General features: G+C 37.3%; 1 protein-coding gene across 1 annotated transcript in view; it reads left to right on the plus strand.

Annotated features, from left to right (window-relative positions):
- gpr149 (G protein-coupled receptor 149) overlaps positions 1-5,406 on the plus strand; it is a 30,890-nt gene extending 25,484 nt beyond the window's left edge. Inside the window, exons 4-5 of the mRNA XM_015370232.1 lie at positions 862-1,005; positions 2,835-5,406. Coding sequence (XP_015225718.1) covers positions 862-1,005; positions 2,835-3,341 — 651 coding nt within the window. The 3' untranslated portion in view covers positions 3,342-5,406. The remainder of the gene's footprint in view (positions 1-861; positions 1,006-2,834) is intronic.
- Positions 5,407-15,576: the final 10,170 nt, after the last annotated feature.

Here is a 15,576-nt window from a genome sequence, read left to right on the forward strand (position 1 = left end):
TAAAGCTTTTCAGCAGATGGAAACATGAAGTGCTCCAAAATCTCCTGATAGCTGCATTGACCCTGCCCTTGATAAAACACAGTGGACCAACACCAGCAGCTGACATGACACCCCAGACCATCACCGACTGTGAGTACTTGACACTGGACTTCTGGCATTTTGGCATTTCCTTTTCCCCAGTCTTCCTTCAGGCTCTGGCACCTTGATTTCCAAACAACATGCAAAATTTGCTTTCATCGAAAAAAGTACTTTGGACCACTGAGCAACAGTCCAGTGCTGCTTCTCTGTAGCCCAGGTCAGTGCCTCTGCCACAGTTTCCAGTTCAAAAGTGGCTTGACCTGGGGAATGTGTTACCTGTAGCCCATTTCCTGCACACGCCTGTGCACTGTGGCTCTGGATGTTTCTACGCCTGACTCAGTCCCTGCTTCCGCAGGTCCCCCAAGGTCTGAAATCGGCCCTTAGGACTACCTATCCTTTAGATGAATCGGATGAAGTAAAGAATAGTTTAAAGTGACAATCTCATTAATCAATTATTACTTTAGACACAAAGTTTTGAAAGAAGTTTGCAGGTTTTGTTTTAACATTTTTGAGGAATGCCTAGTTAGTTATAGGAAGCTGTACATTTGTCTTAAGGAAATATGTGCTCCAGACTTTGAAAATCGACACAAATAATGTTTTCTGTTTAAATCTGAGCGGTGCACCATTAACCCTTCAACAAGATTACTTCCTCTCAATTGAGTCTCAATTCGAAGGTTTAGTGCTTTTCCTGGAATAACCAGACCAAAGGTCTGCTGTAAAAAGTATGAACTGAACACTCTGCAGGATACTAAATATCTATATTTTTGTGTTTTTCCTGTGCAGCGCTCATCAGGTGGTCTATCGATACCCCTGTGTGCCTTTCAGGGCACTGTATCTCTCCAAGCACCCACTGGCAAGACGCTATCGCTTTCCACCTATGAGGTCAGCAGCGACGGCCTAAAAATCTCTCCCAACAACGCTAAAAAGGTAACTAACCTCCACTCAATGTCTTTTTTTATTTTTTGGAAGGGTGAACTTAGTTTCCTGTAACCTGTCATGAAGAGCAGGACCAAGAGTAAGGATGGATCAATTCCTTAAAAACTTAAATATAAAAGTATAGGTTGGGATTTCTGGTCAGTTCAGTCAATATTATTCCTACTAAAATTAATGTACTCTCTACCAACACTGAGGGAAAAATGGAAATAATCCTTGTTTTTGTATAAAACTGTTACTTTAAGTATATTTTTTAAAGTGAAAATATATAGGCATAATTAAGGAAACTACTTATTTGTACAATTTACAGAAGAAAATTTACTTTTTTTTTACCTTTTCATGACTAAAGAGGTTTTACAGGTACTTTTATTTTTACCACTTTTTTCACATATGTGTTTTTACTTAAGTAAAGGACTACTTTTGACAAAAATGTTTTTAGAGCAGTGACAGCCTGTTTAGAAAGTTGAATGCACTTTGTGGGGTCTACATGTAATTTACCACTGTGTTAAAATATAGTTGTAAAAAACAACACATTGGCAGATGGGATATTTGCCCTGCTTTTGAAACACATTATCAATCTGGCTTGCCAGATTGATAATGTGTAGCACTTTAGTTCTACTCATTATCCGTCTGGGCCTGCTCCCATCAAATCTGTCATGGGAGGAAGGGACATTCAGCAGAACTTTCTGAGTTTTTTGGGATGCTGCGAGTACATCTGTTTGTCAGAATCCATGATTTTATCTTTGAAAGAGGAAATGCAAGAGCATACAGGCATAAGGCGCTGTGGTTTCTCATGGCATCTGCTATCTTATTTGTTACCATGATTGGCTAAAACCAAACTTTGGTAGGCGGGCACTAGGTTGCTTGGCCCAATCAGCTTAGAAGGTTCTACTGAACACCCTGCCTTTCCCTGAGGAACAGTCCCAGATTAGTAATGTGTACAACCAAACCTGAGTGCTACTCAGTAGTAATGTGACTCATCCGGTAACCTCATGCGTGACTTAAAGAGGAAACAATTGCATCATACTTTACGGTTAAACAGTATTTTGTTGAGTGATAATAAATCGACCCTTTAATTGGTCACTTGCTCATTCACACACCCACTTTTTTGCACAATTGGTCTTTGGGGAAAGTAATAGTGGTACTCCTATTGTAAAAACTTTTTGCAAAAAACTGCTCAAATATCCATCAATTATAGTCCTGCTTGGAAGGTATTTTTTCTAACCATGGAAAAAAAAAAAACTATTTAAAACATTTTTAAGTTGTATTGCAGTTAGAGAACTAAAACTACGAGTAATATTCTAATACATTTCAATAATAAACCTCTTCCCCCAAAGGCTCTTTATTTTATCTGGAAAATGTATTGGATTATCTGCTTATAGAAGTCATCTTTGGGTGGATTTGGGTTAATATAGTACTGTCAAAATTAGTGGCATTTGCAGCACTTAAATGTAATGAATTTTGCTCCACAGTTTTTTTTAATGATTTGCTGTCAAGTGTTGTTTACAAGAATATATTTCTTCTGATTGGTATGATACTTAAACTGTAGCTTGCTGTTTTATAAGACCAAGTTGCTCTATTTCCAGTCTTAAATATAGCAACATAGCGATTTGCCTCCAGGCACTAGTTGCATATTTAATAAAAGGGCATACTGGATTTCCTTTTCTTTCTGAAACTTTACTAAGTTTCTGGCCAGCAATACTTTCTTTAAATCTTCAGCTATGTCTTAGGCTTGGTATATATATACCAGGAGAGGGGTACTGATTAACAGTGATAATGTTCTGTTTATTATTGCTTGTGTAAGCAGTCTCTGTTTTTTAAAGGTGGAAGTGTATCGCTCAAAGTCTGTTGGCCATGAGCCCAGTGCAGATGACCCAGGATCTGGAGGCCACACCGGAGAAGCCAACGTCAGCTGCGTAGGAATGGAGATTGGCATGGGGATGGGAATAGGAGCAGGGGTTGGGGATACCAACGTCAAAATACACCTTGAGGTTTTGGAAATCTGTGATAACGAGGAGGCCATGGACAGCGTCTCTATTGTCTCTAACATCAGCCAGTCTTCGACCCATGCCCGCTCGCCGTCGCTGCGCTACTCTCGCAGGGAAAACCGCTTTGTTTCGTGTGACCTAGGTGAGACTGCGTCCTACTCCCTGCTCATCCCGAGCGGTGGCAACACTGAAGCAGAGACCATCAATATCACTATTCCTGACACAGTGGAAGCCCATCGGCAGAACAGCCGACGGCAGACACACGAGAGCTCAGGGTATCATGAGGATATTCAGCTGCTTAATGAGGCTTACAGAAAGCAGGCAGGCGAGGGAGAAGAGTGAGATATGTACACAATAACAAAAGGGGGGCCTCTCGGGGTGGAGGTTGAAAGAGCAACTCAGGCAGTAAAGTCAGTATGACAAATTTCCTAATCATTCCACATTTTTTCCTTTACGATCACAGCTTTAATAGAGCTAAGACATGATATGAACAGACTCGTTTAAAATCTTTTAATAGCCTCTTTGCCTTCCTGTGTACTTGTTCAGGTGAAATGATGAAAGCACATGCATATCCTACATACAAAAATATCCCTCCAAAAGGGCATCTTGATAGTTTTTCAACCTGTTGAATGTTTTTGTAGAACACTTGGATAAAGGTATTTACTTTTTAACAGGAAAGTAATCCTAAATTTACTGCCAGAGCTGCAATAAAAATATTGAGGGTGAAGTATATTAATGTGTTAGGATCGCACATTAAAAGTCCAGATATAAATCTAATCAAGATGCTGTTTTAAGAGTTGAAAATATATTGAATCTAATTTAGCTGGACAGCTACGTCTTGGTGGATTTGCAGTTGTGCATTCTTTCCTTTTCCAGATGATGGGACGAGTAGTGTTGGTCAAGTGCACCTTTGTACCTTGATTCAAGCTCTAATTCATTGCCGTGGATTTTATTTTCAGCTATTACATTAAATAGGGACTGAATAGAAATAAAGGCCTTTGGTTTTTAGTGTTGTAGAAATATAAAAACAGTGTATTCTTTTCCATTCATAATTATGTACCTACTGCTTTGTTTTGATCTTTTAACCCCTCAAAAAAAAACTTTAAGTTTATGGTTGTAACTAGGCAAAGTCTGGAAAGCTAAAGAGTTATGAATGCTTTTTCAAGGCAGTGAGATACAGTGGCTTACATGACTTAAATAGTATAAAAAGACAAACTAGTACCATCAGCATTTTGGCTCAGATTTTTATTATGTGGCAACTTGTCACCATGGAGCAGATGCAGCAGGAGAGAAAAAACAGGTTGAAAAACTAAGAGCTGAGGTCTGATCACATTTCTCATCTAAAAACAGCTCACGTGGACTACGTCACTAGTGACTCAGTGGTGAGGGGAGGGCCCACCTGACCCATCTGTCTGACTCATTCAAGTGTGTGTTGAGAATAAGGATGAGAGTGGCTGCTGTGATGTCAGACAGACACCAAAAGTATTCATCTTGCAATGAAAAAAGGTGTGTGCTCATTTAAAAATTCTTGTATTTTCCATTAAAACCAGCCACAGTGGCAAAAATTTTTAAACTGATCTGCTCCAAGTCAGCAAACTGTCTAGGTTGAAAAATTAATAGAGAATCAGGTAATATTTTTAATTAAGATAAAAGACTTACTGTTTTGTCTCAGTCAGCTTCTATGTTGTGCAAATGATTGACTGTATATTTTATTTTAGCCAACAGATGAAGATATAACTTTACATTGCTAAGCCACCTGGAGCAATCATTTCTCAATTTGCTTAGTTTGCTTCCTATCAATCAGTGACTATATACATGCATACATTCAGTACACAGATAAGGCAAACTCTATCACCATTGAGCCTTCCATAAACATTTTGAATCAATATAGTGAGTGAAATTTAGAAGCTATATCTATCCTCATAGGTAATAGACGGGTGTTTATATTATTACTACGATGCACATTCCCATGTATTTATAGTTAAAAAAGCAGAGATTTAGATATTGTAATTTTTTTCATTCCAATTGAAATGTATTTAATTTCATTTTAGAATTGTGTCTCCAGTATTTTAGCTTAATTCAGCATGGGCTGAACTGTGTGGATTTCATTTACGGACCTTTTGAGTCATTCACGGCTCCCCTCCTCCTGAAGACTGCCATCATTAAATTTTCATTTCAGGAAATTACCTCCACCAGTATCTGAAATCCAGTCTTATTTGAGCCGCTCCAGGGAAGATCGTAGGAAAAAATAATGTACAGGCATATGAGTAATGATGAATGTAGATCTGTGTTTGTGGCAACTTTTTTTTTTAGCTGTTAATTGTGCCAAAGGTTGCAGTTTAAGCACTACTTCAACTCTGAAGCCTAATTAATTCTATCATCTGTATGTTTGTCTGTGTTATGGTTTAATTTACTACTAAAATATTATCATATTACCATATGATCAATAAACTGTTACTTGTTTTTATATAACTATGGGTTGTGTATCAGCGTTGTTTATGTATTCATGTCATTTCTCTGGGCATATCAAACAACATATAAGCTTCTATCTTCTGAATTATGGACAAGGGGAAAAAGATTCAATTCGGTGCTCTTAATAACTTGTTCTGACATAGATGATAAAGTGTAACTTGGGAGAAAAGTATAAAACTAGAATTTTGTACTATGGTCAAGGTTATGCAAAATTATGAGTGATTGCCACTCTCTGTGCGCTGGGTATTTTTCATATGTTTTGATATGTATGTGGAGATGAAATGTTTTTAAAGTGAGGACTCTTGTCCAAGATCAAAAGGCCTAGGATAATAGTTTCCTTCTGTACCTGTTACCGCCAGTGACTCACCAGCACATTCTGGGTAATTCCAAGTTTATCGAAAATAGATTTACAGTATAGTCTGCCAATCTTTTTGCATATGCCTTGTTTATGAGACTCCAAGGCATATAGAGAAAAAGCCACCTAGAATATCTCAGTAGTGTTATGTCCAAATCCCCTCTGCAGGCTCAATAATTAATAGGCAGTGCTCAATGCTGAGTTTTCATTGACTGACGGATCTCTGCACCAGTATTTCATTTTTTCAGATGGGCTGATTCCTCTAGTTCTTTCCTTCTTAACAGGTGCAAACTGAAAAATGTGACCTGAAGAACCTAACAGCCTAATAACATCTCTGTTAGATAATATTTTCCACCCCATGCATAACGCTGTTGCAAAACTGGAGAGCTCCTTTCAGTGACAGACTGTTGCACCCTAAATGCACCAGGGAAAGTTATCACAGATCCTTCCTCCCAGCAGCTGTGAGACTTTATAACCATTATTGTTCCCTGCATCCTCAATAATTTGTTATGTTCATACTGATATTGCACAGTTTTTCCACCTTAGTCAGTTAAATAAGATGCTGCTCTCATTTTGCACATCTCTGATGTTGCTGCTATTTTTCAAATATCCATTACTGTAGAAATGTCCATAGCTGTATATTGGTTATTTGTTCTCCAGGTGCACAGTACTTATATTGTTAAAAGACTTTAAAGTACAGCATTGTTTTTTATTTAACTCATTACTATTATGTTATTATACACTTTTCTAAGGTCCACATTTGTGTGACCATTTTTTTCTATAATCATTTTGCTGCTGTAAACATCAGAATTTCCCCATTGTGGGATGATAAAGGGATTTTCTATTTTTCTATTCCAATAGAACCTGCAAAAAGGAAAACAAACAGGACCTTCAGATTCTTAAGCCATATACAACTTTCTCTACAACTATGCTGTACAAAATCTTACAAAACAAGGGACACAACGGACAGAATCAAAGCTTCATGTGGTAATGTAGGTACCAGATAAACCTACTGCTCCAAATACCCTCCCATAAAACTTAGGAGACTAGGAAACCGACTCCTTTATTCTCACTGCATCATTTTGGCAAGGGTAAAGATCTGGTACATTTCTACAACCATACCGCTCTTCTGAATACAAGTTTCAAAAAATGGCTTAAGCCACCTTTCCAACACTACACAGTGGCCTAAACAAGATTGGAAAACAGTTATGATACATATTTGGTGAAAATGGTAAAAATGTGACATATTAAAAGAATTTTGACAAAAAAACTAAAATGATGACAGGCCTTTCCTTAAGCCAAGCCTCTGGTATCTTGAAACAGTAACAATCAGGTAACTTTATATCCAAAGTTTATCCAAAGTTTAAATGATTAAATGCCACATTTTTTTTTTTTTTTTGTTTGTTTTGTTTTTTGGTGAATATTTAGTTACAGAAAGCAAGAATTTATTTATTACTTAGATCCTTATAAATTTACCTTCAACTTTTTTCATCAGAACTTCAATTGGATTTTTTCTTTTTAATTTGTGGATTAATAAATGTCTCCAAGTCCTTGAGACAACTCTCTTTTTCTGCAGGATATTTTTTAATTTTGCTCTCACAGCCCTCTTAGTTCTTACTATTTCATTCCTTATGGTTCATGTCTGAAATAGTTTTGTACACATGCCCGTAGAACCATCCTATATGAGCCTGTATGTACATAAATTTAATGTATGGGGAATTTCAAAATCGTTCGGGATTTTGGTCGATTAAAGTGCAGCAGAACCGAGCTGCCAAAGTTCCCGGAGTTCCTGGATTTTCAGCCTATCTTCGTGGTGGATCATCAAAATAAGTGGTCCTCCTACTTGTCATCATCATTCTGGTGATATGTGCATGTAAGGACGTCCTACGTGCTCATCCCCATTTTCACTTATATGTGGTGAGTCTCACATAGTGGAAAATTTCCACTTCTTTTGGAAAGTAAGCTTGTATGAGAATGCAAACAGTAACTTCTAAACAGAGCGTGCATGAGGAGAAATGAGCTTGTGCATGCTCTCACACTCGTTTAATAGGCGTTTCCTCTCTGGAGCAGATACAGGGTTTTGCATTAGTAGTTTAATTGGAGAGGGTGGGTTTTTTTTAACAATTTGCGAAAATCCTCCACTATGCCTTTAATATAAGAACAACTTCCCTGATAGCAACATATTTATTAAAACTTTCGTCCATTACTGATCTATAGTCAGTGCTAGATCACAGCCTCTACATCCTGTTCTCAACAGCAATGCGTAAGGAACTAATATGAATGACGACATGGGATGCTTTGAGGTGCTTTATTAATTTGCTTCAAGCCAAATAGAAACAGCAAATTTGCATTTCCTTTTTGTCGAAGATTTGAAAGTTCGCTTAAAAATTTTATTTTAAGGTGATTGGAAACATGGCTTATGAGTCAAGAGAACATTTCATTTCAATAAAGTCAATCAATAAATTAATCAAGTTTTTTTATTGCATTGAATTTAATTGAAATAGTCTCAAATAATATGCGGGATCTGCTATTTATAATGAAATAAGACCTGTAAGCTTATTTTTAGTATTGCACAGCAAATCCATACAGTTTAATGTGAAACTCTTTACCAATTGTTTCATCTAAGATTTATAATAAAACAGTTCTCTAGTTTCAGTGGACAACTTGAGTTGGCTTTTCAGTCCATGCATTCACCAAACATGCATGTCAAAAGTCAAACAGAATATGTAAATAAGAGAAAAATAATATATACCTAAAAAAAAAACATAAAGAGCTTATTATATTCTGACAGTTCATTATTTGACTATTTGATTAATCTGTCTAAGATATGCTGTGCTAATGTGGTTGAACCTAGAGTCTGATCGACAATGCAGGAATGGAAGTGAATGCTCACCATTTTAAAATCAAACTTAAGCTATGAGAAGAAAATGAGAATGGAAAAAGAGGAAGGAAGATGCTAAATATTTTTTAAAACCTTTTATATATAAAAATTGTAACGTGTGCTGTTAATTGTTTTTAGCATCTCTGAGATACTTTGTATAGTTTCCACATCATTACAGCTAAAAGTTTTGTATTATGCCCTTACAAGCTTTGATATCAATGAGTAAAACGTGTTTTTGTTTTTTTTGTGCAAAATAGCTTAACTTAAATTTATTCATTCTTAATGTCCTAAATCTGATATAAATTTGAAAATTACCCGGTATTATAACAATGACAGTCTTTTTGTGTGTTAGTTTGAATACATACAAACTTTAAATGTTTTCACTGCCTATTAGCAATACCCTACAATCAGTTTTCATTATTGTCATAACCCACGCTTCTTTTTTCTTCTTGATTGCAGCTTTTCAATTACTGTATTTTCAGTGGCAGTTATTTCACAAACACATATGGCATTACTGAATATTTAGTGCTTAGACCAAATGAGGGAAAACCTTGCATACTGAGGCCTTTAATTTAATGATATTATCTTATTACAAATTTTGATTAAAACCATTGTTAGTGTGGCGGTATGAAAACAAAGTGAAGTTTATATCTGCAATGGCTCTGAGGCTACTGTAGAGTCTCACAACAAATGAAAAAGGCCTTGCTCCTTTCATATCACTTGTTTGCGCAACCTCTCTGGTACTCAAAAGGCATCTCTTGGATTAAATTTTTCAGCAGCCCTTTGGATACTTTTCTCCTGCAGTGTCTCAGTAGTTACCTAAATGGCTTTCCTTCCAAAATGGCTCCTTTCAAAGCTATAATTTGTTTCTTCTAACCAGCAGAGACATTAATAGTTGGCTACTTGCACATTATTTTCTAAAAATATCAATAACTTGAGAAAGGGCAGGCTGTTTGCTATGTATTAACAAGTTTGTTTAAAGGTATGAATAGACTTGTTACTTTTAAAATTTTAAGAGTTTCAAATTAATCTGGTTGAGAAAAGCATGCTTAAAGTGAAACGTTCAATTGAAGTAGAGAAGAGTATTTTATACTTGTGGACAAAATTCTTGGTAGCCAGAAGAGTCCAATGTTTTCCTCTTGGTCAATCTTTGGTGTTTTTAGTTGTGTAGTTTGGGTCATTAACCTGTTGCAAGACCCACGTCCTGCGAATGAGATCAAGCTTTCTGACACTGAGCAGCACATTTCTCTATAAAAGGCCTTTAGAGATTTAAGATTTGCTTGTACCCTACAGAGATTCAAGACACTCTTTGCCAGCAAAGCAGAAAGATGCAAAACAAGCCCAGAACATAGCAGAGGCTCCTCCATGTCTCACAGTAGAAACATTGTTCTTTTCTTGAAATACACATGACATAAAAAACTGCTCCTTAGAGGTTTCTTGTTTTTCATAACACGTTACCATCTGAGATCATCAGAACAATGTCAGTATAAAATACTACTCAGTTAAAGGGCCTATGCAGCCATTAATGGCTGCTGAGGAGGTAAAGCCATCCTTATATTCAGGTGTGCTGGAGCAGAGGAGCATCTGAAGATTTCAGGACAGTGGGTCTTGAAGACCAGGGCTGAAGAATAACTTAAGACAACAGCAAAAAAGGCATTGTGATTCTTCCTGAAATGTTAGTAATAAAGAAAGCTTAAGAAAATCTCTTGGATTATCTGTTTGGTCTATGAACAGCGTTTAGGGATATTATTTCTGAAGCAATTTAAATTTGGCTCAAAAAATGCACTTGCTTTTAGAAAAAATGCAAACCAGATAAATAACATGAAAAATTGTAAAATCTGCCCCCAAACTGAATGCAATGGACTTGTAAAGGACAGTAGGGCATCCATACATATCAAATAATAGCATTTGAATTGTGCAACTCAAAATGAAAGAGATGTGAGTGACAGTATTGTGGATCTCCTCACAGATCAACAAAAATTACCTAATAACACCTATTTTACAGGAGGATTGAAAAGTCATTTCAGACCCTTATTAAATGTGAAAAATATTTCCAGAATTGCATTTTTGTGAGAACATGCACAGATAGCCATGAGCTTCTGGAAAGCGTGACATTTAAAGTGTGAGCCAGCATGTTTCAGCCAAGGACAAATATACCACAGAAAGAGTTTCGCTGTCTGGGGCAAACATGGATATGGCTCTGTTGATGGAATTGGTAATACTGAATTATGAACAGGGAGACTAAAAGACAATTTTGATAAATATATACAAACATTGCCAGCAGTTTCAACATAAAGTTTTATAACAATGATTTCTTTAAAAATCAGGTACATTCTGTAAGGGTCTGTTTGGAGTTGTTTCCCTTCTTTTTCATCTACAATACTGTCAAATTAATGGACGCCAATTTCCAAAATATGATGCCCCATCTCTATTGGGACATTTAAGCTGTCTCTCTGTGTACTTAAGTGACACTAAAACCTTTATCCACTCCACGAGACATTTGGACTTATTTATTTGAAAAAAAAAAATCTTGTTTGTCCTTTTGATTCTGCAGTATTAATCAGTGTTAATAACTTCCACATTCTTTCTTCTGACTTAAAAGCCTTAAGAGGCAGCTTTTGTTTCTTCAAACTCAAGTGTGAAACTCAGTTTTTAGGTTCTCTCCTAGGAGCCCTCATGCTCTTGTTAGGGTTCCAGTTTGTGTGGGTTGTTTTTCTGTGTTTTTTCGTCTCCCCACCACCAGGCCTGTGCCCTGTTCTCGTTGGGCCTCCCTGCACACCTGCGGCTTGTTGGGTCATTACCAGAGGAGTACTTGAGCTGTGGACTGTCACCACCTCGACGCCAGAGTGTTTGCCAGTATTGGGTACTCTAGCCTTACCGAGATTAGCTGAGTATAACCTTTGCCTTGTCTCTCTGAGTCTAAGCTTTCCTTTGTCTTTGTTCTCCGATAGGAAAACCTCCTGATCCACTGGATAACCCTTGTCCTTCTACCCCCCTTGGAAGGAATTATTCGAGTCACACTGAGCAAGGGGAAACCTTCACCAGATCTGTTCAAGCCCACTTCAGGAAAACCAGGTGACAGTCCGTTCCATTGCTCCTCTGGACCCAAGTCTGCCTGTCCGCCCTCCAACTAGTTCATTCATCTCTGGATTAAACCCCCCACAAACTGGATCCAAGGGAAACCAAGAATCTCCCTAACGTGAGTCTTCTCCAGCTATTCACCGGTCTTAGTCATTTTCCCTACAGACCATGAACTGATCTTTGTGATCTCCCCTAACAGTTTCCGGTTCCGGTTCACCAGACCGCTGAAGTCCCACTGCGATAACCCTGCATATAATCTCTCTCTCTGTTTTTTGTCAACCTCTCAATAAACCTGGATACTTTTCTCCTGGCTCTCTGAGTGAATCTCTGCATGTGGGTGAGATCTTTAAAACCCATCATGACAGCTCTGGACAAAAGTGTTTTGGTGATGAAAGAACTCATGTTTTTTTTTTTTAAAGGTTTCAAAGAACTGTTCATTAAAAAGGAAGTCCAAACAAGATAAATAGGAATTGTGTTTCATCCGTTGAGTGGTGGCATTACATTTAGAGGACCCCAAAAAAGATAACTCTAAAAGAAAATTTAGAACAGAATTGTTTTAACCATTTATTTTGGTTCTGTACTCATGCCTACAAGAGTTTCAAATGTGATCTTTTATTTTTTTATATGGATAAAGCAGGACTGCTTGTCACTCCCAAATGTTTGCTCTGTTCCGCATTTTAATTAAAAATTAGTTTTTATTTTACAAGATACAATCAGTCCAATGAAAAGTTTTTTTTTTTTCCAATTTTTGACAAGAGTTTTTTTTCACTTTTTAAGTTGAGGGATTTGTGCAACGGATGACAATTAATCAACTAAGCTTTACATCTTCTGAAATTACATTGACCTCTTAGTCTGCTTTTTATGATGCCTCTTTTGACACTCAATTCATTCAGATGATGGATTAAAAATTGCACTGTCTGATTTTCGAAGCTTGAAGTCACTTGATGTTGTCAGGCTCAGAACAGAATGATCCAGTATTCAAAGCAAACAAACAGATTTCTCAAAATGTTCATTTAAGACTGAACAAGGGTTCTAAGGGCAGGAACCTCTGTGGGTGGAGACAGCAGGTCACTGACCACGTCTTTCTAAAAGTGGATGATCACGAATGTATTAGTCACTAACCTGGTCTTATATTTCAATCCAAGCACAGAGGCTGAGGATGGTTCCAGCCAGCCGGTTCCCAACATGATTCAGAGGGCACCTCACAGAAAGTCCCAGATGCTGATGTATCTGTGGTCGGAGGACAGACAGGATATCAGAGCCAAGCAGATGTGGGTAGGCAGGATAATCCAGAGGGCAAAGCTAAAGCCGGTGTCAAAAACATGCTCGGTTGTCAGAGCCAGGAGATCAGAGATCTGATGAGGTGCAGAAGGAGAATCCAGGATGGACTTGGGTCACAGTTCCAGGTACACAAACAGGCAGAGATCTGGTAGGAGTCAGATGACAGATCAGGCAAACAGATCAGACAGTAACAGGTAGGCTCAGAGGTAGGGAGGCAGAACAGGTCAGGATCAGGTAATCCGGACACAGGAACGCTAGAGTAATTCTCATTTATGACTCGAAAATAATCTGGCACTGATGACTGGTCTGAATGTTGGTTAAATAGAGACTAATGCAGGTGGATCAGATAAGCAGGTAATGAGAACTGGGTGGAGCTAAACAGGTGTGTGAAATGAGTAATCAGACCAGACATCAGTGCCGAGATCATGACAGGTATAAATTATCCCTGCATTAAACATCTTCCATCTCTAATCTGTTTTTCTTAGTTTCTTATGGTTTCATTTATAAAAAATGCATGAAATCCATACTAAGAGTGTACATACTCCAAAATGGGGCACACAATCAAAAATCCTGTCCATTTCCAGTCCTTTCATTTCCAGCATATGTCATACTGCAGTGTCAGATCTGATAAAGTTGATCTATGATTAAAATTTCATATGAAGTTAAATTAAATGACTGAGAAGATTTATGATGCAATCTGGCTTTGGTTCCTCAGCTCTTTCTCCTTTTGTGTTGCCTATTTCCCCTTCTCTCCAAAATATGTGTACCTGTACGAATGGGTCAGAGTTTGCAGGAAGGACCACACATTTTCATGCCACATTTATGTCTCACACTTTTTTGAGACAGTGTGGCTGAGAGCTTCTCTGTGCAGCTCAGTTTTGAGTGTTGCTTTACATTGCCCATAAATAACTGGTAAAATTCTCAAAAACTTTTCATCCTCACCCAAACCCTACACTCTTTGTTGTGGCTGCATTCTTTACCAGTTGTTTTACTGAAAGCGCATTGTGCATTCACCAGCTGTGTGACCAATTTCCCCTTCTCCACAATTTTACATAAAGGACCACACATTTTCACACCAAGTATGTTTTTTTTAAATCAAATCCTTTGCATGGAAGTTGAAGTACACAATTTCAGTCTCTATCATATTGTTTTTTTAATATCTGACAAAACTCTGAGCCTTTCAGAGAATAACTTAATCTCTAATCTATATGAGAGCAAGTAACACCAAGCTAGATTCTGTTGAGTAATTAGCTGACTTCTGAGGATAGTCGGTTCAAATGGCTTATGAAAAAGTAAGAGGGCTGAAATATAATTTTTCAACACATCTTTCAGATTTCTAATTGCAAAGAACGAACATTTCACTCCTGTTTCCGTGCACTGTAGCTCAGGTTTAATAACTCACATGTTGCTAAAACCCTACAAAACTTTAGCAAACCTTTGTCACCTGCAGGAATTCTTCCAACTGTTCTTTGGGACCAGCCTCAGGAATAACTATAACCACAGTGTTACCAAGAATAACTAGCACCCCATGTTTCAAAGGTGTGAAAACAGTAGCCAATGTAATTATGTAATTTAAGTTTTAAAGTATTTTGATGATTGCTTTGTGTGTTTTCCTCTCACAATTATCCATCCCAGTCAAGGCAGATTTCTTGGCGGTTTTTTTTTTTATTATTCAAAATGGTAAAAAAAATATTGTACCTCAAAAATGGTAGGAAAAAATATCAGGGTGTCACTTTTAACTTATTGCAGGCCTTGACAACTGCCACATGCAGCTCAACTGATTAGTTTTGTTTTTTTTTCTTTTCCTTTTGTCATTTTGTGTCTGGCTCAGTTGTTTTCTTTAACTTCCTGTTTTATTTTGGTGCATTAATTTCTGTTCTATTTTCAGACTTCTTTACTTCCTGGCATTCCCCTTTAATCAGCCTCCCTGACACTGCTCACAGGTGTCTTCCTGTCAATTACCTTACCTATCCCCCTGCAGCTTTCTTTCCCAGTTCGTCTTTGTCACTGGTGTTAAGCGTTCCAGCCTCTTGTTCTACCTTGCCTAGCAGCTAAGCTATTTTGCTCCAATTGTTTCTGACCAGCCTCTGTTTTTGTTGACTTTTTTGCCCAAGTTGAGTCTTGCAGGAATCATCAATTTGCAAATAAGTGTGTGAATATGTGTGGAAATTACTAAATGAGCCTTATAGTTCAAGGGTTTTAGGTGCTCTCCGTGATTACAAAAGCACCATAACTGTTTCCATATTCAATCATTTTCAAAAGACATAAAACACTTCAGTCACATAATCAAGAGAGGAAGTTTTTATTACAATATAAAAGTACATCCATAATGGAAAAAATGCTTGTTATGTTTTTGTTTTTTTTCATCACCATAACAAAATTAAAATAATCTTAGTTCTAGTCTTTTCATGTTACTAATGCCAAATGTTAATAAATAAGTAAGTGCATCTTTATTCCACTTGTCCATATCTCAAAAACCACAGACAGAGAATTAAACTGCTGAAAAG

The sequence above is a fragment of the Cyprinodon variegatus genome, unplaced genomic scaffold, assembly GCF_000732505.1.
Source record: "Cyprinodon variegatus isolate N-32 unplaced genomic scaffold, C_variegatus-1.0 Scaffold44, whole genome shotgun sequence".
NCBI classification, from domain to species: Eukaryota; Metazoa; Chordata; class Actinopteri; order Cyprinodontiformes; family Cyprinodontidae; genus Cyprinodon; species Cyprinodon variegatus.